The sequence below is a fragment of the Gobius niger genome (assembly GCF_951799975.1).
Source record: "Gobius niger genome assembly, chromosome: 19".
NCBI lineage: Eukaryota > Metazoa > Chordata > Actinopteri > Gobiiformes > Gobiidae > Gobius > Gobius niger.
In genome coordinates this window covers 24,094,711-24,120,819 of record NC_136870.1, presented here as the reverse complement: position 1 = coordinate 24,120,819, position 26,109 = coordinate 24,094,711, and the positions used below count along the sequence as shown (strand labels likewise).

General features: G+C 41.2%; 1 protein-coding gene across 4 annotated transcripts in view; it reads left to right on the top strand.

The window, feature by feature from the left end:
• The first annotated feature begins 481 nt into the window (after window positions 1-481).
• LOC306978590 (paired box protein Pax-2a-like) overlaps window positions 482-26,109 on the top strand; it is a 97,237-nt gene continuing 71,609 nt past the window's right edge. For 2 of the 4 annotated variants that reach the window (XR_013793900.1, XM_079577228.1), the window contains exons 1-5: window positions 483-694; window positions 2,528-2,693; window positions 3,969-4,166; window positions 21,897-21,976; window positions 23,219-23,338. Coding sequence is in view for 2 of the 4 variants with exons in the window: in XM_079577228.1 (XP_079433354.1) it covers window positions 652-694; window positions 2,528-2,693; window positions 3,969-4,166; window positions 21,897-21,976; window positions 23,219-23,338 (607 nt within the window). In the remaining 2 variants the exon portion in view is untranslated. Of the gene's footprint in view, window positions 695-2,527; window positions 2,772-3,968; window positions 4,167-21,896; window positions 21,977-23,218; window positions 23,339-26,109 lie in introns of all 4 variants that reach the window. The other 2 variants (XM_079577227.1, XR_013793901.1) reach the window with 2 other exon arrangements.

Below are 26,109 nucleotides of genomic sequence, written 5' to 3'. Positions count from 1 at the left end.
GGGTGGGTGGGGTTGTTCTATACGGCGAGAGGGGAGAGAGAAAGAAAGGGGAGAGAGGAGAGGAGAGGAGTGAAGAGAGAGAAGAAGAGGAGGAGGAGGGCTGCAGTTTTCAGATCCCAGCGAGTGCATGCGGCGAGCGAGCGGGTTCGTTCATCCCACCCCCTTCCCAAAAACAGCGAAGCCTTTTACGCGTGCGAAGGTTTTTTTTTTTCCTTCTTCTGGAAACGCTAAGGCCACTTTGGACGCGGAAGACATCCCCCTCACCGCCTTTTGGACTTTCGTGAGATTTAATTTTGCTTCTCGTCGTGGCTCGCTGTCACTGAAAAGAAAAAGAAAAAACAACAACGCTTTCGGGGTTGAGAATGTTACGCACCTGCTCTTCCCTGGGATCGGACTGCTAAAAGGCGAAGGAAAGCGAGGGGCAACTTTTTTTTTTTTCGGAGTGGGGGAAAAAGCAGAAGTTGTCGGGACGAGGAGCGGTGGTGGAGAGAAAAAAAAAGGCTGAAAGATAAAATAGCCTGAAATAAATAAATCGTCCACCTTTTTTTTTTTGGTGGTGTTGTTGTTTTTTTTCTTCGCGTTCCCGTCCCCCCCGCTCAGGAAGGCGAAACGGCGGCTTCAGTTGATTACCTGTCTTTCCTTTGCTATCCAATGGATATTCACTGCAAAGCGGACCCCTTCTCTGCGATGCACCGTAAGTAGCCCAGAGGAGCGAGACAGGCTTGCTTTGCTGCCACCACTGCGGCTGCCTGCTTAAAAAAAAAAAAAAAAAAAAGACACCGAGCAGCGCCATGTGACTCTACACTCACTGATTTACACGCAAAACGAACTCCTAAATGCATTACCAGGTGTTAAAACTAAACGTAGCAATGTATGAATTGCGCACGATGGGGAAACGCGTCTTAAATCGTCAATTAATAGCTCGAAATCCTGCACGAACTGACTTGAAGTGGAGATAATTACTCACAAATCTACCAGGGGATATTTATTTTTAATTCAAGATGAGCTGGCGATTGAGTGTAAGCGGCTTAAACTGCAGTAATAGCTCGAAATTACGCATATTACGCACAGTATTAAACGGCGTCAAAAATAATGTAAAGAATATTACGCACAATTTTGGATGTGTTACAGCAAGGAACGCGTGGGGGAAATGGCAATAATAAAAGAAAAAGAAAAGGCACAAACATGCTCGAGTCAGGCCACACTTGGATAAAATCGAAAAATAGATAATTAACTTTGGTTTCTTAATTTCAAAGAAGTTCAACACGAGAGAAGTGTCTTTAAATAGAAGTAAAACAATATATAGTGATGATATTGTGTTGTGCATTTTTATCAAAAGCGTAATGGAAGTGGCTTAAGCGCTGTTTGGTGTAATCCAAGTTGTCCAAAGCGTAAATAATTATCGTGGCAAAAGTGGCACGCAGAGGTGAATGTAAACAAAGAGCTCCGTGCAGTTTTGGCAGGTCCTTTTACGCACGCTGCTTCCCGCGCTGTCTCTCCGCGTTTGGGCCTAATCAGCGAGACAGGTTACTCGCACATCTATTATTAAAAAGTTACTACTACTACTACAACAACAACTACTACTATTACTACTACTGGCCTACTTTTTTAACGTAACTAAGCCCGCGTAAACGCCCCCACTTCACCCGCGCGTCATTTGGAAGACGGGCCCCCATGAATAATTGACGCGTTGTTCCTTTACCAAATAATATGTAACATGAGTAATCAAAGCGTGTTCAATTATTTAGCGTGGAGCGCGCGCGGAGAAGGGCCCCGCAACTTAATATCCGCGAGCGCGAGCCGGTTGGGCGCCCAAATGTGAGGTCAGTGCGTGGAAATTATAGGTGAAGGGGGGAAAAAAAAAAGATGAATATTTGGGAGGGGGATCGATTTGCATTTTGAAGGGGCTCCATGGCGCAGAACCGCAACCCAACGCGTAATAAAGATGACCAGTGCCAGGATTTTAAAGCATATTTTTACAACATTGCATTAGATATTAATGCGTAAAATGAGTCTACTGGTTTGTTCGGAAGCCTATGTTTATTGTTTTTTAAAACATTCATATAATAAAAAAAAACCCCAAACACATTTAAGTATTTTGTTTACGTGCCAAGTTCGGTATAACATGCATGACATAAATAAGTGAATATTCTGATATTTCTAATAATGTGCTTCCAACAGGGAAAAATATTAATAATAAAAATAAAATATAGGCCATTACTGTCATTGCATAGATTCTTTGATCCATTTGAACAAACTAAAAATTGTAACCAAAGGCAAAAATGATGTGCCAGTCCAAAAGAAATACACCTCCAATGCAAATACATATGGAAACATGAATAATAATTATGCATTTAAATTAGGAGTGCAGGTACACTATCCCACTGAACAGCAGAACTCGTAATTAAGTGTAAGGCATGGTATTTTGTGTTCTTTGGTAAAGCTTATATGTGACTTTTTCTTGCTTCTTTGCGCCTTTATGTAATGTCGCGGCTCGCTGTGCTGCACGCTGTTGTCTCCTTCGCAGGGCACGGCGGGGTGAACCAGCTCGGGGGGGTCTTCGTGAACGGCAGGCCGCTCCCAGACGTGGTCCGACAGCGCATCGTGGAGCTGGCGCACCAGGGGGTCCGACCCTGCGACATCTCCAGGCAGCTGCGCGTGAGCCACGGCTGCGTCAGCAAGATCCTGGGCAGGTACGGCGTGGCAGCGCCCGGATCCGTGCCCTCTCCTTCTCCTTCCTCTTCTTCTTCTTCCGCTGGAAAGATGTGTGTGTGCGTGTGTGTCTTCTTGGTGGGGATTTTGGAGAGTTTTAGCGAATCTGGAGGCGGGTTTCTTTGCCAAACACTAGGCCTATATAAGAAAAAAAACTCTAAACAATATCCTAGTTGCGAAGAAAGGATGATATAGCTTATGTGTTTTTAAGGCCAAAACAAACTAAATGAAAAACGACTTGCGGTTTGAGCGGGGTTGCGCACACAATGTACCCCTCTGGTATGATGCGTAACGCTGGTTTGGCATGATTGACTACTTTAATTGCAATAAAAAGTCCAACGTTACAACAATGTAATGTAACAACACGCCTATTAAAAAAAATAACCCACATGATTTTATGGCCTATAAGGAAAAACGTGTGTTTGCGCACAACACGTTCACGACAGAGTCCTTGGCTTGTTTTGGCTCATCTACTTCCATAACTCTGAATAATGACAATGAACTGTTGTGGAGATGTATATTTAAATTACTTTTAGAATCAGGCTTAGGATGTGCACACTGTAAAGAACTCCCAATGTTGCAATGCGTGCGTCCTGCTAATGCGTAATTTGGATCAAGGTTTAGATGATTGGGCTGCATTTTTACGCATACGGATTATATATCATTAACAATTTCAATAGCAGTTTGTAAGGTGAAAGCCACAGTGTTGGTTTTAGCCTGTGTTTCGCATAAATAAGAGGGAAGAAAAAAAAAAAAATCACAGCACAAACAAGGCCCCTATGCTAAACGCCTATTCCGTTTATTCCATTAAAAGTCATTCAATTCAACACAAAACGCCAATATTCTGGACTTGTGGAGAAAACGCAGGGAGGGGAGAGGGCTTTGAATGGAGCTGAAGTGAAGCGGAAAATTAGTTAAAATGGCCAAATGAATTAATTTTATAAGGAGATACCCATAATGCATTCGTGATTAGCATAATAGCACAATTTGCGTAAGGCTAGCTTGTTTCCCAAATTAAAAGACGGCGACGCCAGGGGTCTTTTCCAACGTGATCCTCCTATTAATTGGGATTAATCGCGAATTTTGCAGCCAATATTAAGCTAATTATGTTGTGACATCGTTGTTAGTGTTGTTGTGCGGGATGGTTTAAAAAAAAAAAGGAAAAAAGTATAAAAGTTAGGGGGGAAGTTAACGTTAGCAGAGGATGCAAGTTTAGCTAACGCGCTCTCTTGTTTTTGTTTTATCATGTCTTGCAGATATTACGAGACTGGCAGCATCAAACCAGGCGTAATCGGTGGGTCAAAGCCTAAAGTCGCCACGCCAAAAGTTGTGGACAAAATAGCCGATTACAAAAGGCAAAACCCCACGATGTTCGCGTGGGAGATCCGGGACAGGCTGCTGGCGGAGGGCGTCTGCGATAACGACACCGTACCGAGCGTGTCGTCCATAAACAGGTAAGAAATTAAAAACACACAAAATGGTGGTGGTGGTTGTTGTTTGTTGTTTGTTGTTGTTGTTGTTGTTGTTGTTGTTGTTGTGTAGAGATGTCTCGGTGTCGCTGAATGCCTATGGGTTTAGATTGGCTGGACGTAAACAGACTAATGGACAGGGAAGGCTGTGCGTAAATTGAAAACCATTGATTACGTGCACTTGCGTGGACGTGGAGGTGTCTCGTGCGAGCGCGTGTGTGGCCTGGTGTTGGGTTAACCTCTTAACCCCCACCTGAACCGAGCACATTTTTGCCAGTTTGGCTTTACCCAAATCTAAAAGCTTCAGAGTTTTACAGCCTATAGGCCAGGGTAATGCCTCATTTGAAAGCAAAGACCTACAAAACAGATTTTTTTTGCAGTGTTGTCATTTTTTGTCATGTTTTTCGTATTTTTTTGGGGGGGTTATTTTTTTTGTCGCTTTTTGTGTATTTTTTACATAATTTTTTAACACTTTTTTGTAATTTTTTTGTTGCTGTTTTGTAATTTTTTGTCTCGTTTTCGTTGCTATTTTGATTTTTTTTCAAGAAGCGTTTAGATTGAGGTAAAACCGAACAGGAGAAAATGTGCCGGGTTCAGGTTGGGGGTTAAGGAGGTTAATTTCTGGACATATGTAAAAATCTCCTCCGTTAAATGTCACGTGCTTGAGTGTTTTGAAGTTGTCGTTGTCATCGCGCCCCTGCTTGTACTTTGGTAATCTAATACACATGTTATCAAGTAACAATATACTTGAGCTGATTTCCATTTGGGCTGCACTTCGGAGTCACACAGTCCTGCCCACCTCAGGGTCCCGGAAGTAAAAGTCCCATTCAGAATATCCAATAGGCTTAGAACACAGAAATACATAAGAGAGTGTCATTTGATGTGGTTAAGTTGACAGGAAGTGGACACAATGAAGACGATAAACACTGAGAGGTTTGAGTCAGTGGGATTTCTCTTGAACCAGAGCGAGATTCGGACATTTGTTTGGTTTCCTTGATCTTCTTCAGCCTGAAACATTTGGGGTCTTGGCGTTTTTTCTAATCACGACCATTAATAGCGATTGCAGTTGTTTTACGACTTGAACGCACCAAATTAAAGTAATTCTGAGTGTGTGATTGTCAAGAATAAGAAGTCGATGTAAGAACTAGTGCCCAAAAGTGTTGATTTTTTTCTGTTTTTAGAGCAGGCTGTTCATGAATAGATTAGAAGAGTTTTGATCTTTGAATAAAAACTTGCATGGTTTAACTTACAGTAATGTTTGACATATAAAAGACTGCTTCTTGAATCCGTGCTTAAAGGGATATTTCAGGATTTTTGACATAAGGCCTCATTTCCTAGTTATCCAGAGTGTTGTTGATTTCTGGAGATATTTTTTTTCTTAACTTCATGCAGTTCTTATATTTGAAGAGCTTAGTGGCTCTAGGCTAGTGCATGTCTATGGTATCAGCTAGCCTGCATTAAAAACAGTGCACCTGAGGCAAATCACTTATAACACCAGACTAACCATATAAATGTCTGTGTTAGTAGAATCATTATAACTGTTTTGCATTTATATTTGAGCAGCATCAGCTTCGTGGTTGTATAAGCTACGCAGTGGTGGAGTGAGCTGCTAGAAAATAATCCCTCAAAATTCATGTGATTTAGTAATTTAGTTATATTCCAAAAATGATTCTATGGACACAGACATTTATATGGTTAGTCTGGTGTTTTAAGTGATTTGTCTCGGGTGCACTGTTTTTAATGCAGGCTAGCTGATACCATAGACATGGACTAGCCTAGCGCCTCTAAGCTCTTCAAATATAAGAACTGCATGAATTACAAAAAAAAAATATCTCCAGAAATCAACAACAACACTGGATAACTAGGAAATGAGGCCCTATGTCAAAAATCCTGAAACATCCCTTTAATATTTGTCATAGTACCGAGTTTCGGTGTGAAGTTTGCCGTATTAGTATCTATTAGTATCTATCTAGACCCACTACACTAGATCACCGTATGTGGAGGTTTTGAGTTCATTTGGTTAATTGATGTTTTTCAAATAAATGGTAAATCCTGAAAAATGGCTGCTTTGTAGAGCTAAGGTCCCTCACACGTCGGGATGGGACCATAATGAAATTTGGGGTCCCGATTATCTATATTAGCGATATTATCACGATATTTGCCTATGGTTTAAAAAATCACTTAAACTGCAGAAATGATGGGGATTGGCCAATTACTAGATATTCCTCTGCATTGTCTTCTGTAATTGTCATATTGAGGGAGACATAAAGTATATAAAGGCACACTGTGTAAGAGTTTGGACAATACTGTTGTCATCAATACAAAACAGGACACAGAAAATGCTATTTCTGCAGTGGGTAATCGAAGAATGGATTTGGATGAGGAACTAACCTACTGAAATCTTAAATACTGCTGACTTTAGTCACATCTCCATGGAGACGTACCCACTCCCGGTAAAGTTACAGGCACTGGTTGTCTGATTTAGCGATTATCTTCTAGCACAATAATCACAATAATCAAAAAATGTGGCGATCGATTAATTGCTGCATTTTTTATCTCGATTAACGATATTCTTGTTTTATCGTCCCATCCCTACTGAACGGGTTTTTTGACCTCTCTCACTGTCATTGTTTGAAATTCAAAATCTGTGGTGTAAGTTTCAATCTCATCTTGGCCAGAGATTTAAACATTTTCCCCCAAATTATCCAAGTGAATAATCCGGGATCTCCACTACACAAATTTATAACTAATAATATAAGCAGAAAACACGTTTAAAATCTGCTTTAGTGACATTGTTTACTTTGTTCGTTGACCTCAATTCACAAAACTGATGCTGTTTTCAATTATATTTTCGACCGAGGCGACTCTGAAGATTGTCATTTCCTTTTCTGTGAGAAAAGGCAGCACAAAAATTAAGGCCTGTTGTCTCAAAATCAAGTTTTCTTTGCGCACTTGCATCAATATCGTCCCTTTTGTCGCTCATACAGGCTCCAAACTCTCCAGCCTTTGACTTATTACGTATTTTTGAAGTCTTTTTTCAGAGGGATTTTGTTTTATCTAATTAATAGCTTGAACCCCACAACAAAGTCCGCTGAAAAATAATACTCTAAAACTATATCAACGAAGTACGACCATACAGTTAAACCTGATTTGATCCATGATCCAGATTTTGTTGCTAAAAAAAAGACAATCTCGGCCACTTTTATTCATCTGTGTATGAAAACGTGAAATGACAGAATACTTGTAAAGCTAGGGCTGCTCGATTATTGAAAAAATAATAATCACGATTATTTTAGTCATAGTTGAAATCATGATTATTCAAACGATTATTTGTTGCATTTAAAAAGGTCTTTATTGTATTTATATATTTATTAATAAAAAAAACTATGCTGAATATTTTCTGTTTTCTGAACAGTTATAAAAGTACAAATGATTTCAAGTATGTCTCGATTAAGGAGAGGTCTCTGTTTCACACCTGCCCCCTGCTGGCCAGCCCTCACACCTGCGCAAGCAAACTGAGCAGATTTCCAAACGTTTTTTTTATTTTTATTATGCTTATTTTGTAATCGTTTAGTGTAATAATCGAAATCGTAATCGTAATTGCACAGCCCTATGTAAAGCATTTCTTTCTCCCCTGTCTCTGGCAAACATAGTTTCCCTTTTCTCCTGCAGCGTCTCATCCGAGATACCGTGTTAAACTAAGAACTCTTTGGGGCCAATGGTTGGAACGCCTCGGCCCGGTTTGGCATTTGGCGTGTAGCGTTTGGCGCGTGGAAGGCCCGCTCTCCTCCTGGTCGTCATGCGGTTGGTCTCGGTCTCAAAGGTGCAATTCAATCTTTCACCCCCAAACTCCCTCAACAATCACCGCGCCGCGTCCGACACTGAGCGAACGCGGCGAGATGAAAAGCGATCAATATGCGGCGACCGGATCCCCTGGCGCCGTATAAAGCAGGCCAATTTTCCTGGAGCGCGCGGAGAGAGCGGCGCTATCATGACTGACGCCGGCCCGGGCGCAGAAAATATGTACCAGGATGAGGCTTGGCTTTTGGTTATGGGACACCAAACCTTTTATTGCTTTAAAAATGATAAGCTCATGTTGATTTCCTTTCAATTTTAAAGGGACTGTACAGAGTTTAAAAAATTAGAAATGATGTTTTTTCCTTCCCCTTCTTGTTCCAGCCATGTGCTAATGTGTAGAATCAGACCTGTTCACCACAACTGCCTCTAAAATCCTGCACTGTCACTCAAAAAGGTGTTAATTCAGGTCTGAAGTGCCGTTATGCACAAGCTTAATATAGAGGGTGCAGTTACACATATGACCTGAGGTGGCAGTAGTGAGTATAAAATGGCTAACTTGCATCTAGCCCCTTTAACGTTTTTTGCATTGGAATTGTTTCTTACTGAGATATTTTTGGACGAGTCTTACCCTTATAATAAAATGTGTTGTTTTAAACACATCCAGAGCATAAATATTCAGTAGGTTGAAATGGGAACTTCTAAACCAGGGGTAGTTTGCTTGGTGGAGGGCCGATTTTCTTTATTGTAAAAAGACCAAGGGCCAAACCTGACAATTTTAGCCAAAAGTAAAGCACCACTTTCTACAAATGCCAGTGCTGTGCATAATATATGCCCTAATGTGGTGTTCTGTTTGGACATTTTTAAGTAATTGACAGTATTTCTCACATTTTTACAGTACTTCACCCCCTGCCTTTTTAACCAAACACATTCTCTCCGGTTTGACCTTCCCAAAATCTAAAGTTCAATTTTAGGCTGTAAGCTCCAGTCGAGAAGCTGTTACATTTGGGTAAAGCTGAACTGGAGAAAATGTGCTTGGTTAAAGGAACAGGCCACCGTTTTTCCATACTGAGATATGTTCTTACCTGAGCTTAGACGAGTTGATGCGTAGCTGTCTGGTCTTTATGCGTGCCCTCAGTCACACAAAACGACTAAAGCTGTCACGTCATTCCTGTTACCAATTTTTAATATGTAAATCCAAGTATATTTCTGTTGTAACTTATTTAATCAATGTCTACTGTAAATGTAGTTTCAGTGGGTACAAAAGCTTCTGTGCTAGTTAGCATTAACATTAGCATTAGCCTGCAATTGGCAAATTGGTCAAACTTGGTCATTCCTGTTACCTTTCTGAGGAAGAGAAATAGAAAAAATCCATTCAAAAAATTAAAATAGATTGAGATTTCCCCCATACATTTTTGTACACGACTTTTTCCCAATTTAAAATATATCAAGAAAAATCTGCGACTCTGTTTATGACTGAACTGCGATTTTAATTAAGTTGCAATTAAGGTGAAATGCTGCAGGTGAAAACATAGATTTTTCACCCAATGATCAATGGATTTTTAGCCAGGGTTCTCCCATAACATCTTAGTTTCTAAAGTAAATGAATTTTAAATAGCTTACTCAAAAACTAAACAAACCTTTCAGTCAAAAACAAACTAAAAGTCAGCCTATAAAGTAACATTAACTAATAAACCATTATGAACAAGTTTTCAACCAATGAAGTTTGTCAGACCTGTTTTTATTGTTGAAAAATACCGTCATACACTGACAATACACTGACTCATTACTTTGCTTGGGGGGGCGGGACGTCACCGGCTCGTCTCCATGGTGATATCGCTGGTTTAAGGCGAGACACTGCGGGTGAATAGGGGGAAAAAAAATAATTTAGTGATATCAATTTGCTGAACATTACTGACTTCAATATGAGACAAAAATGTATTGCAAGTTTAGTTTTTGAATAAGTGGAAAAATCTGTAAAATGTTCCCTATGCTTTTGGCTTCAAAGCTCAATAAATCAGGCTGGGAATTAGATATTAAAAAATCCTTCTGCAAAAAACTTAGAAATATTGCTACGTCCAAGGTAGGAAAGTTTGGAGTCTTTTGGAGCTGCTATAGTGGAGGGATCATTGCATGAGTGGAACGAAAACTGCCTTATTTTGACACCCCACTGCAGAAAGGGCGTTGTTGGTGTCTCGGGGAACTTCAGGAGCACATTCTTCTATTTTTTGAGGTGCGCGTTGCCCCCGTCGGCCCCGTCCCTCCTCCACCGACTGCTCCGGAGGAAATTGGTTATGATTGGGTATAATTGCTAGAAACATGGGCCTAATAGAAACAGAGAAATCCCGGCCAATTCAGATCTGAGCTGGCAGTTTAATTAGATCAAACGGTCTCCTATGAGTTCTCGCTGAGGTTTTCTATTCGGATCTGTCGTAATTGTCTTTGCATCGGGGCAAAATGGGAAGGATTGTTCTAATTATAGCAATCAAAGGCACATACTCGGGCGCTCCGTCAAAGGAAACATTTCTTTATGCGGCCATTCAAATCACGCTTTAATTGCTTATTGGATTTCAGTGCTAATTAATGCAGATTTATTGACTGAATGCGAAGATTAGCAGCTGCTGTGAGTTGGTGAAAATATCGTTCAGTACAATATCGGTGTAATATTGTATATATTTCTAAGTTTATGAGGCTCTGTTAAGCTGGATATAACGTTATTTAACGGTTTACCTTTTGTATATTGTTCAATAAATGACAATATTTGCATTTAAATTAAAGTAACACAATATAACACAACTCTTCACAACCTCAGCGTCAGCTCGGTCTCACACTAATATGTTGGTTATTATAATTGTGTAGGAACAACACTTCCTGACCTGGGATGTGCTAGAGAAAGCTCTGCCCAGTGGTCACACTCTCTCATCATCAATACAAGGTCTTGGTGAAAGATTAAAGCAACACTGGACTGGATGGAAATACATTTTTGACATTGTAGAGGCAGTTTGAAACAATGCAACAGTGAATGAAACAAACCTTAAAGAGGGAGCATTATGCTTTTTTCAATCACATAGCACCAGTCTATAGCACACTATAACCTTCTGTTGGTCTGTAAATGCAGTAATTAAAAATAACTGCCTTGTATAAAATTACTCTCTCAAAATGGCTGTAGTGAATGTCTTGAAATAGGCCTCTGTCTCTTTAAGAACCTCTGAGCCTTTCAGACGCGCCCCCTCCACACGCTGTCTGTGGCATCAGTGGGGAGGGGGTTCTGCTGAGGAGCAGTGGTTGGTTACTCGGCTGGTGACGAAAGCTCGGAGGCGTCTCCAGGAGGTGGGGGCGTTCCTAGGAGGACTCAGGCAAACCTATCCCTAAAATGGCCGCCATCAGAGTTTTTACAGATTACTCAAAAATACGTGAATGTGCCAAGGCAACACTTCAGGCATGTTTTTAATGAGGGAATGACATAATAACATGATGTAAAGCTTGAAAAAGTTGATTTTGCATAATACCCCCCCTTTAAAGGGACTATACAGAGTTTAAAATGTTAAAATGAAGTATTTTCCTCCCCCTACATGTTCCAGCCATGTCCTAATGTGTAGTATGAGCTCAGACCTGTTCACCACATCCTGCACTGTCACTCAAAAAGGTGTTAATTCGGTCCGAAGTGCCGTCATGCACGAGTTTTATATAGAAGCTGCAGGTACGCGGAAGACCTGAGGTGGCAGTAGTGAGTATAAAATGGCTAACTTACATCTAGCCCCTTTTAAAGAGTCCAATCAAATATTTAGAAGGTGTGACTTGTTTTCTCTGTGGTCAGGCAGTGGTGTACCATCTCTGGAGATGAGAATCCTGAGAGCCACCAATAAATGATCTCAGGGCCGCAGTTTTAAATCATAGTAGGGAATCTTACTTGTGTAGGTCAACTTTGCGGAGTTCAGAGGAGTTTATTTTTATTCTTTAGTTGCCCGAATACAAGACAAAACCAGACGGCTAGCAATAGAAAGACGAAAAAGGCACTCAACGGTTCCATTAGAATTAACTGAAAGAACTGTCACAATAATTACTCTATCGACTTATCGTCCAATAAATGAAATTAGGATCAATATAATTGTATGTGCAATCATTTACTTATTTTATCCTACCTTTTTTTTTATTAGTACGAGAACATAAATTGTGCTTCATTGTGTTTCATTTTAGTTGTAACTCGTGTGCTCTCGGACAGGGTTTCCCAAAGTGATGGTCGGGACCCCTCAGGGGGTCACGAGATGTTTTCAATACAATATTTTTATAAATTCATAATAGTGAATTTGGTGTTTTTGATCAAAAGCAGTATATTTTAGTGAAATCAAGCCAAACATGAAAAAAAATGCACCAGAATGTATTATTATTACTAATTAAATTCTGTAGTAGGAGGTCCTGAGTTGCTGCTTTGGGGGTTGTGGTCTGGAGAGGATATGTTAATACGTACTTTTAGTGGTGCTAGTGCTAGGCTAGTGCATCTCTATGGTAACTAGTAGCCTGCATTAAAAACAGTCTGACCCGAGCACAGAGCACCTGAGGCAAATCACTTATAACACCAGACTAACCATATAAATGTCTATGTCGACCATTTTGGATTTAAAATAACTTATATTTGAGGTTGTAGCTACGCAGTGGCGGAGTGATCTGCTCGGTTACCGGATCTACAGTAGTTTGTTTACCTGTGGCCGGCATTACTACACGTGGAATTCACAAAGGAGCTTTCTACAAATCAGATATGGCAACGTTTGGAGGACGAGCCCATGATTTTGAGGTGTTCAATGCAGGCTACTAGTTACTATAGACATACGCTAACCTAGCACTAGCCTAGCACCGCTAAACTCTTCAAATATAAGGACTGCATGAAAAAAAAAAAATGAAAAAATATATATATATATCTCCAGAAATCAACAACACTCTGGATAACTCGGAAATGAGGCCATTTGTGAAAAATCCTGAAATATTCCTTTAAGTTGCTTTCAGTGGCATCAAGTGGTCACAATAATATCGTTTATTGCGATATTTTCCTGCCTCAATGCATCGAACTTCAGATTTTGTTATCATGACAGGCCTAAGTTTAAAGGGAAAATGGATGGAATTGCAAAATCTAATTGCGATTACAGGGAGAGAGAGGGGGAGACATGGGGGGGAGACACATGGGGGGAGACATGGGGGGAGACATGGGGGGAGACATGGGGGGAGACATGGGGGGAGACATGGGGGGAGACATGGGGGAGTGTTGGAGAGTGGACGGACGGAGGAGAGAGATGTGAACTTTGGTTAAGAGGCAGTGTTCCATGGCGCGGCATCAGCGTTACATTTTAATGAGCTGACGGGGCGAGCGAGCGGGACAGACGGCTCCTAAACGCAGAAAAGGCTGAAGAAAATTCATTTCATGCTTCGTGGCTGCTTAAAAAGGCCCATTTAAGGAGAGCCAGACACATGTATATGATCAATTCAGAATGTCGCGTAATGCCATCAAAAGAGCCCCACGCACCGACTTCTGCCGTTCCAATTAGGCTTTTTTTTTTTTCTATTTAGGACCAAGAAAGACACAGAGAGATAGAGAGAGCCGTAAGTGTCCTTTTTTTTATGTGGAAATTGAAATATGAACACAAAGAGATGAATAATATTGGCTGTAATGTGGTACTAAGAGCTGCTTTGAATTTCGATTTAGGGAATTTGACAGTTTTTGCTTCTTTGAGGATAATGTTTAGGAAAATGAACTGGAAGTGTATCTGGAATGTTGCTTACTGATTTAGATTTAAAGGTGCACTATGCAACTTTTTAGGTGAGAAAAAAAATATTTGCACGCATTTGACCTTTTAATGAGTCTGTGGCGTTATGGGTGCAGCATTTGTTTTCCCACAGTGGCCTCTATGACGTAGGGCTGTGCAATTAATCGAAATTCAATTACGATTTCGATTATTACACTAAACTATAACAAAATTAGCATAATGTTTTTTTTTTTTTTTTCAAAAACAAACTTGCATTATTCCAGGCCGCTGGGATTATTTTCCCTTTGCATTTCCTGTGCCATGGCTCATGCTTTTGCCTGACATAAAAACAAACAGCGCTGTGTGATGATGTCATCAGACCGCGCTGCTGAGTTTACTTGCGCAGGTGTGAGGACTGGCCAGCAGGGGGCAGGTGTGAAACAGAGACCTCTCTTTAATTAAGGCGTACTTGAAATCATTTGTACTTTTATGACTGTTCAGAAAACAGAAAATATTCAGCATAGTTTTTTTTTAAAGGCAACAAGTTAAATTATGACTAAAATAATCGTGATTCTTATATTTTCAATAATCGAGCAGCCTTACTCCAGGGTGAACTGTTTCTTGTGGTTTGTACCAGAAACGGACCAGAAACCCCAAAACAATTGATTCTGGAGCGTCATAAAGGCCACTGTGAGGTACAGCAAAGGTGCCATGCTGCACCCACAACGCCACCGAGTCACCTAAAGGTCAAATACACGCAAATATCATGTCTTTTTTGCATAAAAAGTTGCAATACATCTTTTAAGAAAAGATGTATTGCAAGTTTCAATATTTTTTCTGGAAATGAGGCAATTTATGTGGAAAAAGTCACCATGAAGAGGAGCAACATATAAAAAAATATCGTTTTGGAGTAAATGAGAAATCTGTAAAAAAAAAAAAAAAAAAACATAATTCAGAAAACAGAAAATTCAATACTGTGTAGAATTTTACCCAATAAATACATTTATGACAGATATTTTAATCCTTGAAATATACCTCCATGCATGCAACAAACATGACCATTCTTTGATCTCCCACTGCAGAAATAGCATTTTCTGTGTTGAGCTGGTCATTAGGAGTGATTCGGAGTTTTGCACTGATGGCAACCGTACAGTCAAAAATGTTACGCAGTGTGCCTTTAAAGGGACTATACAGAGTTTAAACCCTAGACCCTACAATGTGATAAAAATACAGGACCTGGAAATGCTTTTAATGTATCGGCTTTTCTTTAATGTCTTCAATGAAAATGTAAATAGTGCTGAAAATAAACTATGAATGAGCACATGGGATTATGGAGGAAGCAAAACATCACTCATTTGTTTTTCTAATTATAAATTCCCTTTATTCTTTCTCATATTCTCTCCATGAGCTTCATAAATTCCTTACAGCTCATTTGATCTTGACGATGGGAGAGCTTGACCACTGCCCAGAGGCTTCTCCTGCACATCCCCATTCTCAGAGGGATTAGAACACATACAATAGTTTGTGTAATGTCCTTGGCAAATAACTTTATATAGCTGAGTTTTAGTCGTGATTTTCCTGATTTAGTTCCATCAACATTTAGGATTTGATGAAATATCGGTGTTTCTCCTAAAGTGCAGCCGTACGTTCTGTTTAAACCTGCGAGTCGTTCCTTCTCAGGCTTAACCGGTGCTTTGAGGTGTTTTCTTCCCGCCGCTATGGAGACGCTGCTGTTTTCCAGTCGATTGGCCTCACACGTGCGGCTCGTCTGGTTTAGCGTGACAGAGAGAGTGACCCGAGGATGTGGTCAAGTAGAAGAGCACCTTTTAACCCGCATTCAATATTAAACGCTGCTCCAGACGCTGCAGCTCGAGCGGGGAGCGAGTCAGGCCGGGAACAAAACGCCATGTAAAGACAAGGACTACGACTGCAATGAGACGATATTTATTTCAGTTTACTACTGATTATATTAGGGCTGCAAGTTTTTGATTATTGTCTTATTGTAATTTTTCCTTGAAGCAGATTTTCGATCGTTCAGGTGAAGAGGAACTCACTCAACATCCAGTGCCCGTCTTTCCCAGAACAGTTCAGTTAAACATGAGCATTATTTCCGGTGGTAAAGCTGTTTTTGTCACACATGGCAACTTACGTTTGACTTTATGCATAAAACTGGCCAAAATTGCATACATGTTTTGTGACAATCGTTGTTTAATCGTTTTCAGGGATATTTAACAAGGTAAACTAAGTAACTTGTTTACCTTAATAAATCCTTAATATTTATCCCTTTAAAGGGATATTTTAAAGGGAAATATCAGGATTTTTGACATAGGGCCTCATTTCCTAGTTATCCAGAGTGTTCATGCAGTTCTTATGTTTGAAGAGTTTTGTGGCGCTAGGCTAGTGCAAGGCTAGCGCATTTCTATGGTATCAGCTAGCCTGCATTAAAAACAGTCTGACCCGCTCCACAGAGCACCTGAGGCAAATCACTTATAACACCAGACTAACCATATAAATGTCTGTGTCGATAGAATAATTTTTGGAATAAAACTGACCTTGCATCACATGAATGATCGCATTTTGAGGGACTATTTTCTAGCAGATCACTCCGCCGCTGCGTAGCTTATACAACCACGAGGAGGATCAAGCGTGCAAAGAAAAGTAGCGTGTGGGACCATTTCACCAAAAAGAATGTATGTTGCCGTTGTGTGATACAGTCCTTGCAGGTGCGGCTTGAAATCGCTTATTTTAGACTAAAACGGATTAACAGGTTTCAACCAGCTAATGAGGCTCGGTGGTCGGTCAAGAACATGTTGAATTTTCGTCATACCTAGTTGTGATGCTATTCCTCATCATAAACATCCTCACAGTGGTTTCAGGCTTCATTCATATATATAATCCTCATGAATGCTGCTCCGCCCTCTCCTGGTAAAAGACTGGCTTTGACCGTCATAGGTAAGATTGTCAAACCACCCCCATCCAGGAAGTGCCCAACGTGTCTGCGCTGGCCCCGCAGAGTAAACACACCCTTTTCAGAGCAGCGAGAGGCCGAGCAAAGTCATTTTTTGCGAAGTTGTGAAGAAGGGGCTCCTTTCTTACCTTCTCTGTAAAGTGGCATCACCTGTTCTTCCTTTTCCTTCATAAAGTGAATCGACAATCCAACAGTAGGGGCCGCAAAAGCCATGATCACGGCCTGACACGCCCACTTTTTAACACGCATTTTTCCAGACCCTACAAAAGACACAAGAAGAATCTGTCCGCGCCGCAAATATCCGAACCGAACCCGCTCTTCAATCCCACTCGATTGTATTGATCCGTAACGTGAGGCAATTTTAATATTTCTTTGGGGGATTTTCTGCTTCTGTCGGGTCGTTAATTCATTCGTCTAAATTGCTTATTCGATACGAGAACATGGATACCAAATAAAGCGCAGGGATTTATGCAGCTCCGAGTCCGAGGGCCGAATAACTGTTATGGGAGGAGTGGGGGAGAAAATGCCTACGTCGATACGGGCTCCGCTGGAAAGACGAGGCCTGGGATTTACCTCGAGAAAGATTTCTGTTTGTTTTCTGTCATAAATATTGTTGGATAACGCCCGAGCGCTGCATGCCTTTGTCTGTGTGAATATTGTCACAATGTTATGCAATGACACATGGCAAAAGGTGACATTTAAAGGTGCATTATGCAACTTTTTACGCGGTAAAAAATGTAATATTTGTGTGTGTTTGCCTTTGCAGTGACCCAGCGGCTGTATGAGTGGTCAGCATGGCCTTTAGTTTTCTATCACAGCGGTCTGTAGGACTCTCCAGGATCAATCGTTTGGAAGGTTTTTACCAAGGCTGGGTGCTGTTAAATGATGCTAGTCTGGTATTGAAAAAATTAAAGCAGTATATTCAAGCAGTATATATACTTATGTGTCCGTCCCATTGATATAACATGGGGGCTCCTGGTCGTCCCTATGGCAACACCGTAGAAAATATGTTATGGGTCCCATTGGCTTTTTTGATCGGGATGCCGTCAACTCTTTTTGTACCGAATTTCATCCATTTCCGAGAAAGTTTGACTCAAAATAAACATTTTCTTCTGCACCTGGAGGGTGAAGACTTTGACTGCGGCTCCTCCTGCTGGCAACTGTAGGAATAACGTATTAAAAAGCTATCTTTGAGTTTTGATTCACGACATGGTTTTCAGCTTCAGCACGGCCTGGTTAACACACTTCGAGCAGAACGACTCAGAGCCGAGATAATGTTGGATTATGGCTTCAAAAATGCGGACGACAGTTGTGGTTTTAAAGGGATTTTTTAGGATTTTTGACATAGGGCCTCATTTCCTAGTTATCCAGAGTGTAACTAATTTCTGGAGATATTATTTTTGTAATTTATACAGTTCTTATGTTTGAAGAGTTACGTGGCGCTAGGCTAGTGCATTTCTATGGTATCAGCTAGCCTGCATTAAAAACAGTCTGACCCGCTCCACAGTGCACCAGAGGTAAATCACTTATAACACCAGACTAACCATATAAAAAACATTTTGCATTTAAAAGAACTTATATTTGAGCAGCATCAGCTTCGTGGTTGTATAAGCTACGCAGCGGCGGAGTGATCTGCTAGAAAATAGTCCCTCAAAATGCGACCATTCATGTGATTCAAGTTCAGTTATATTCCACAAATTATTCTATTGACACAGACATTTATATGGTTAGTCTGGCGTTATAAGTGATTTGCCTCAGGTGCTCTGTGGAGCGGGTCACACTGTTTTTAATGCAGGCTAGCTGATACCATAGAAATGCGCTAGCTTAGCACCATCTCCTGAAATCAGCAACACGAAGAATTAGAAACGGCTACATTAAGCGTGATCATCTGAGGATCACTCAAAACTGTGTGAATGTCGAGAGAATGGTGTTGGTTTAAAGCTTAAACAAATAATTTTGCATGAGATGTGCACTTTAGACGTGCAATATCTGTCAAAATAAGTTGCATTCACCTGACATCATAACTTTCTAAAGAGCCTATAGATTAAAAATGAGGAGACTGTGATTCAATAGTGCATAGATTTCTCACTTAACCTCATAAATGCTGATGCTGATTCTGATGCCGTCATGAATCAAAGCTAGTGCAAAGGTCAACGTCTCATCTGTCAACTCACATAATAAAAGCTTTGATTATTCTCTCATAACGTTGTCCAAAAATGGTGACATGTTGGCAAGATTTTGAACAGTTGAAATGACTTTTAGCTGATCAATGGACATTTTGGGTATATACGTCGACGTCATTTCGATTCCTCCGCAGAAATCTTAAACGGAAGCAGAAAAAAAACCCTCACTTGCCCTCTCCGGCGCGTCTTGATGAATCGTCTTAAAGTTTACAAATGGCGGTGACAGCGGCGGCTCTCCCCGAGTGCCACTCACATTAACGGAATCGGATGGCGGCGCGTGGCTTGTGCAGCCCAATAACGGACTATTGCATTCCTGTCACATATAATTTATAGCGGTGTATTTGCATCGCTTTGGGCCCGCGCACTCCGCTAATCCCCAACTTTTTTTTTTCCCCCGTGAGCCCCCGATCAATACGAGCTCATCCGCATCGGCACAGGCGCTGGCGGTGAAGGGGGAGGGCGGCGGCGGCGGTGGAGGTGTTGCAGGATATAAGGCGAAAGCGAAGAGTGAAATATCCAAATGGAGGTTTTCTGTTTCGAGGAGACACGGCTGAAACGAGTGTGTTAAAGGGACTACACGGAGCTTAAAAATGGACAAGCTTAATATAGAAGGTGCAGTTACACGTATGACCTGAGGTGGCAATAGTGAGTACTTGCATCGAGCCCCTTTACTTGAGTGAATTCATCTGAAAGTCGAACCTTTTTAGAGCTTTTTACAATGTCGTTCCCTCATCAAAAACAGACCTGGATCTGTGTTTCGACCCATTCGCGCATCTTTGAGTAGTGTTTGAATCTTCCCAGTGGTTGTTCTGAGCACATTGGCTCCTCCTTAGTTCCTACATACGCAGGAAATGCTTTCCTCAACTCTCGAGCTCTTGCAAAGCTCATTCCTCTCAATTCATTTTAATTTATGTATTTATTTATTTAATATGGACATAGCAATTGGACGAACCAGATGCATTGTTTAAAGTGTTGACCTGTCCATAGGTTGGCTTTTAGATGCAAAATAAAACTACAGCCACACGGGACTATTTACACTTTTCTCTTTTGAAACCGCAGCACAGCAAATGGGAGCAGGAGCAAGGGTGTGGGTGACTGTATCTCTAGATGGCTTGAAAATCAAGAAGCTGTTGTAGCTCAGTATTGGAAGTGTGAGATGGTGATGATGTGTTTCAGATTATGCTTTTTGCAGTATTTGGTAATAAACCTTTCCAAGATATTATGGGAGTTTGGGAGTTGAAATGAGTAGCTGTTCTGTGTGGAGTTATTTATGGTGCTGCTAATAAGCTAGGATGAAACGATGCATTTGTGAGCATGGCTGCAATCCGGGGTGGTTTGCGTGCATTTACAGTACGTGTTCATGAACTGTTTTGTAGAGGTTAAAGGAACAGGCCACCGTTTTTCCATACTGAGATATGTTCTTACCTGAGCTTAGACGAGTTCATACGTACCTGTCTGGTCTTTGTGCGAGCCCTCAGTCACGCACAAAGGATGTTGTTAGTATTTGGCCTCTCCCAGTGTATTCCTATGGAAGTCCTATGAAGTTAGAGGTGACCAAGTTCTTACACGGGCACAAAGACCAGACAGGTACGTATGAACTCATCTAAGCTCAGGTAAGAACATATCTCAGTATGGAAAAACTGTGGCCTGTTCCTTTAAAACTACAGCTTAAGTACTTGTTGTGAATGGAGACATAGGGATTTAGGCATATTTTCTATTTTACCTAAGTACAGTCATTTGCTGATTGCAATTTGGACTCACATGACATCAAGCTTGTAGACCTGATTGTCTGGGATCAGTATATTTGTTTACCAATTCACACTTCTGCCAATGGAGATAGAAAAAGATGCAGTAAATACCTCAAATTCTCTAATCCTGGCCTGTATTCCATCACCGGCCGGGTCTCTAACAGTGGTTCGCATCTGGCGGAGGCAAATAAAAGCTGGTCTCTAAAACCGGCCGGGGCTTTTATTAGAAACTATAGCGGTAGAAATATTCCCCATGTTAGGATCTCGTCTCATACTCGTGTAAATGTTAACACACAATGTCAATGTTCCACTATCAGCAGCGAACAGTTTCCTGTTGTCCCTACAAAATGAAAGGCGTCAATGTTCCAGCTGATGGGAGAGTGTTTGCAAAGTAAATTAATAAATGAACCTAATATTTTAGGTTCAAATGGACACAAATCTCGTTTTTCTTCATTATTCCTGGTCATCCGTTTTGCTCAAATAGAATTAAAGGCCTGTCTCTAACATTGGCCTGGTTCCAATAAAGGCCTGGTCCTCAATGTGCTTGAATAAATAAAGGCCCGGGCCTATATTAGAGAATTTACGGTATACCGTCACTTTGTGCTTCTTTCCCATAAACTTGCTTCATGTGATATTGTTTGCAGCAAAACCTTTGACGGTTCTGTGGTTCCTTCTCAATATTTTTGAAATTTCAAGAGTGCTGCATCCCTCTGACCCCCCTCCTCCCCATTTCGTGTGAGAGAAAGAAACTGCGTAATAATTCTGCACCTTATTCTTATTATTGGACCCGCTTTGGCCACACTTGTCTCATTACATCCCCTGGGATTCAGTATTACGCAGTTTTGAGTCTGAAAAGGTGAAGAAAAATAACAATCTGGTGTAATAATTCTGCACGCTCTGTCTTGTCTCGCTTCGAATTAGGACATATCAACTAAATTCAGCCATGAATGCATTGAAACAAGTCCAGTAATGCGTGAAAACCGCGTGTCCAATGGATAAATCTGTATTCGTCCACGCCTCTTGTTACTGTACGAGGTCTGGGAGCAGGAGCGGCCGGTTGGAGCCGCCAGAGCTTATCATGGAGCTGAACTGATGTCATTTCATGGTTTGTTTCAACGGTCAATCACTGCCAGGAGGTGCAATAGAGTCTTGGCTGCTGCCGGGCCTGGCTCAGTCACGTGGGTCAGACCTGGTTTTGACCTGGGGACTTGACTTTACACTGGTTTTGTTTCATATCTCGGCCCCTGTTTTTTTATTTGACGTTGTTTTCCCTCTGGTTTCCTCAGGATCATCAGGACTAAAGTGCAGCAGCCTTTCCACCCCTCTCCAGACGGCTCCTCGCTGACGTCGCCCGTACACACTATAGGTAACACTATATTATGTCCATTTGTAAATCCAACAACTCATTTAGCTTGTTTTGTACAGATGCATGGATATATTTGACAGGAGATAAACAGTGGTCATCCCGCCCCGTTCATGGAAATGGGCGGTGTGGGAAATTACACTTAGCTCCATATATGGTCATTTCATTTTTTGTTTTCCACTACGGAAAACCGGATGAATGTACAAAGCATTAATAATTGAATTGAAATAAGTGCTTTTGTCCTTGATTTGAGAGTCTAATTACAAGAAATCTGTCCATGGGGCAAGATTTTTAAGCTTAAATTAAGATAACTACAACAGTTTTATTTCAAGTAAATTATGATTTTTCATCTTGCTTTGAGTGCAGTAAATCTTAATCAAAGTGTAAAAACCTACCCCCATGGACAGATTTCTTGTAGTACCTATTTCAAGATTGAGTGAGGCCTTATGATTAGCTTATTTAAAAGATATCCAAAATTCCTCCCGGAAAAATATATGTTGCTAGTACATTAATAAATTGAAACCATAAATGTAAATCTGGGTCTATCTATGTTTATGCCCCTCAGAGTTGTCTTAGGAGGAAACTCTATCCTTAGGAAACATTAACATTTTTGGAGCCAGGCTGTTGAGCCATAGTATAGAGCAGTGGTTCCCAAAGTGGGATCCGGGGCCCCCTGGGGGGCCTCAAAGGCACTGCAGGGGGGCCCCTAAAACTTGTTTACAAGTACATTGAAAACCACAGATTTTGAAAAGAAATATACATTTATTGTGTTCCTCTTTAATCAGTATCTAGCTATGTTCATGTAATTTTAGCTGTAAGATAATGACTAATTATTTCAAATACAGTAACTTATTATTATTGGGGGGCCCTGGGAGATTTTTGGAACAATAAAGGGGCCGCGATGTCCCGGACTTTGGGAATGGCTGGTATAGAGGTCTTTCTGGAGTCGTTCTTGGCCACTAACGGGTGGTATTGCAGCACCATGAGGACCAAAGAGAAGCGCTATCCTTGCCCTGATGCGTGGAATGAAATATTAATTTCTGCTCTAATTTGAAGTACATATAACTAAAGTGTATTTGTTTGACAGTGCCTTTCTGAAATACTTCTCCTCCCTTGGCAGAAATCCGATTATTCCGTTCCAAATTCTTCATGATCGTCCCACTGCTGCGACATCTGTTCATTTCCACCGTGTGAAGTTGCCGTCAAAACTAAAAAATGTTCTTGGATGTTGCTGTTTGTGTTCAGTCCCGAGCAACGCGTCTCCCCCAGTCACCAGCGCCTCCCACGACCCCGCGGGCTCCTACTCCATCAACGGCATTCTGGGTATTCCCCGATCCAACGGCGAGAAGAGGAAACGAGACGAAGGTAGGAACTGGAATTCACTCTTTCAACGAAATGTAAATGCACTCTCCTCCGCTTTGGTGACTCTCACGGCCCGGATTATGCAAAGCCTCTTTTGGGGAAAGAGTTGTAACTTCTGTGTACATGTTATCAATTCAGTCCTCAAATTGCCTTTTTTTTTATTTTTATGGCGATTTTGTTAAATGGTAAATGGACTCAACCTATATAGCGCTTTTCTACCTTTACAGTAAGGGACCAGTCACCCATTCACTCTCTCATTCATACACCAGTGTATGCAGAGACACTGGAGGCAAGTAGGGTGAAGCGTCTTGCCCAAGGACACAATGACAGTGTACATTTGTGGGAGCTGGGATTTGAATCTACAATCTTCTGATCGCGAGACAACCCGCGCTCCCAACTGCTCCACTGTCGCACCGTCGATTTTTATACTTTTGATCACGTCATGCATAATAATAAACGCATTGGTTGGTCGAGCCAATATATCGGCATTTTACAATATTGGCTATCGGCCGATATCGACTTCCCGTTCTTCCTCCTGCCTAGACTTCCTTGGCCTCGGGGAACTGAGAATTATAGCGGTGAAAATCGCTCACAAGTTTGTGCGCCTTGGATTGTATTTTTTTCTTTCTTATGTTGCAGAATTTTGCTTATCTCGAAACTAGGGCTGAACGATATGGACAAAATTTCATATCTCGATATTCATACCAGATTTCACAATATCGATACGACATACTGTAACTATGGGTTGGGTGAAAACCACAAAAGAGTGCAGTTTTATTCGTTTATATCTTGCTTTTTCAATTTTAACATTTTGAATGTTCATATTGAGATACCTATATATTTGTGCTGCTTTGACAGGTAAGGGCTATAACTGGCATAAAATCGATGTTCTTGTTACTCCATACGCTTTATAGAAGATACATAGAAGAGACAATACCGCATCGAGATGGCTATATATTTTTCTTGTGCGATATTGATATCTTGAATGTTCATATCTCGATATCGATACAATAACGATATATCTTTCAGCCCTACTCGAAACCATAAGAGACAAACTTTTAAAAGTTTTTTGTTTTGTAATAGGGCAGGGTGATATAGCCTAAAATCATCACGATATAAAAAAAGAAATATCATGATTACGATATATATGGCCACAATGGTATATAACATTAGCATATTGGGGGATTTATTCCTTTTGGTTTAGTCAAATGGAAATGAAGTAATGCCACTGACACCGGACGGTCAGGCGGACCATTTGCAGTGACTGTTTGTTATCGGCATATCGTGAGCCATGTATCATGTATCATATTGAATTGTGAGGCACCCAGAGGTTCCCACCGCTTGTCATATGCTCTTTTCTGCAGGTTTTGCGGTGTTGTTGAAGAAATACATCCGAATAACTGACTTTTTTTTACTGATTTAAAGGAACATCTGTCGAATTTCCAACTGGATATTCCTTTTAAAAGATATTTCTATTCTCACGATGCTCCGTAATGCAACACCCTGCTGTCTGAAAACCCCTCCGTATCACTCCAGGCCCCTGTTGGTTGGTGCTTTATGCTCCGGAGAACCCCCACTTTGCTGATGTTGCAATTACGAGAGTTAAAAGTGTCCGCGTCCTCGCCGGATGGCCCGTATAAAACACCGTGGGGGTTAGAGCGCGGTGTCAGTCTGCCGCGGAAAGCCTTTTTGATTTGAAGACACGACCTCCGCTGTTGTCTCCTGCAATTAATCTTTATGGAGGTGATTAAAGGACCAAAGATAATTACGTGTCAAGATGATGTAGCCAGCCGCCCAGGTCAGGCACGGGCGGCGGTCGGTGGCGAGAAGAAGAGAGGGGAAAGGGATGAATGTTTTTTTTTTGTCTTTTCTCTCTGACAAAAGGGCTTTCTATAAGACGTACACGTGAAAAGGCATGGATTATAATGTGTTCAAGGTAAAAGTGCTCCATGCTTTATAGAAGATACAATTATGACCCAAAACATTTAGCTAAAATTCCATCAGTTCTGCCCAAAAGTTGTCTCTTCTTTATTATGATTTTGATTTTAATAATTTTGATCATCTCAAACACGTCCTTATCACTATTTTACACTTTGTTGGTTTGAAAATGCAGTGTTGATGCGAAGCCACTGAAACAAAATATCCAGTAGTTCCACTTCCTGATAGTCACATGATCTCCCCATAAGCCCCTCCCACTCTCCTCCTGTTGCTACAGACCAGTGAAGCTATGGCGAGTGTGTTTACTCCACGATGGGGTGACGGTGGTGCAGGTGGTAGAGCGGGATTGGAAGGTCGTGGGTTCGGATCCCAGCCTCCGCAAATGCACACTGTCCTTGTGTCCTTGGGCAAGACACTTCACCCTATCTGCCTCCAGTGTCTGCGTACATTGGTGTATGAATGGGAGAGTGAATGGGTGACTGGTTCCTTACTGTAAAGCGCTTTGGGCCTGATGAAGTAGAAGTGTGTTGTTTAAAGGGACTATACGGAGTTTAAAAATGTAAAAATGAAGTATTTTCCTCCCCCCTATGTATGACCTGAGGTGGCAGTAGTGAGTATGAAATGGCTAACTTGCATCTAGTCTCTTTAAGTTGACTCCATTTACCATTTACAATAAGAGGTTCAAGCTTTCCAGGAAATACTTACCTCACCTGCCGATCTCTTGTAAACGTAGGTCCTCAGGAGGAGCTTTTAGGAAAAGTGGTTCGAAACACAGCTCCAGGTCTGCTCTAAAAAGTCGATTGTGCATAAAAATGTAATTAAATACTAAGGCTGGG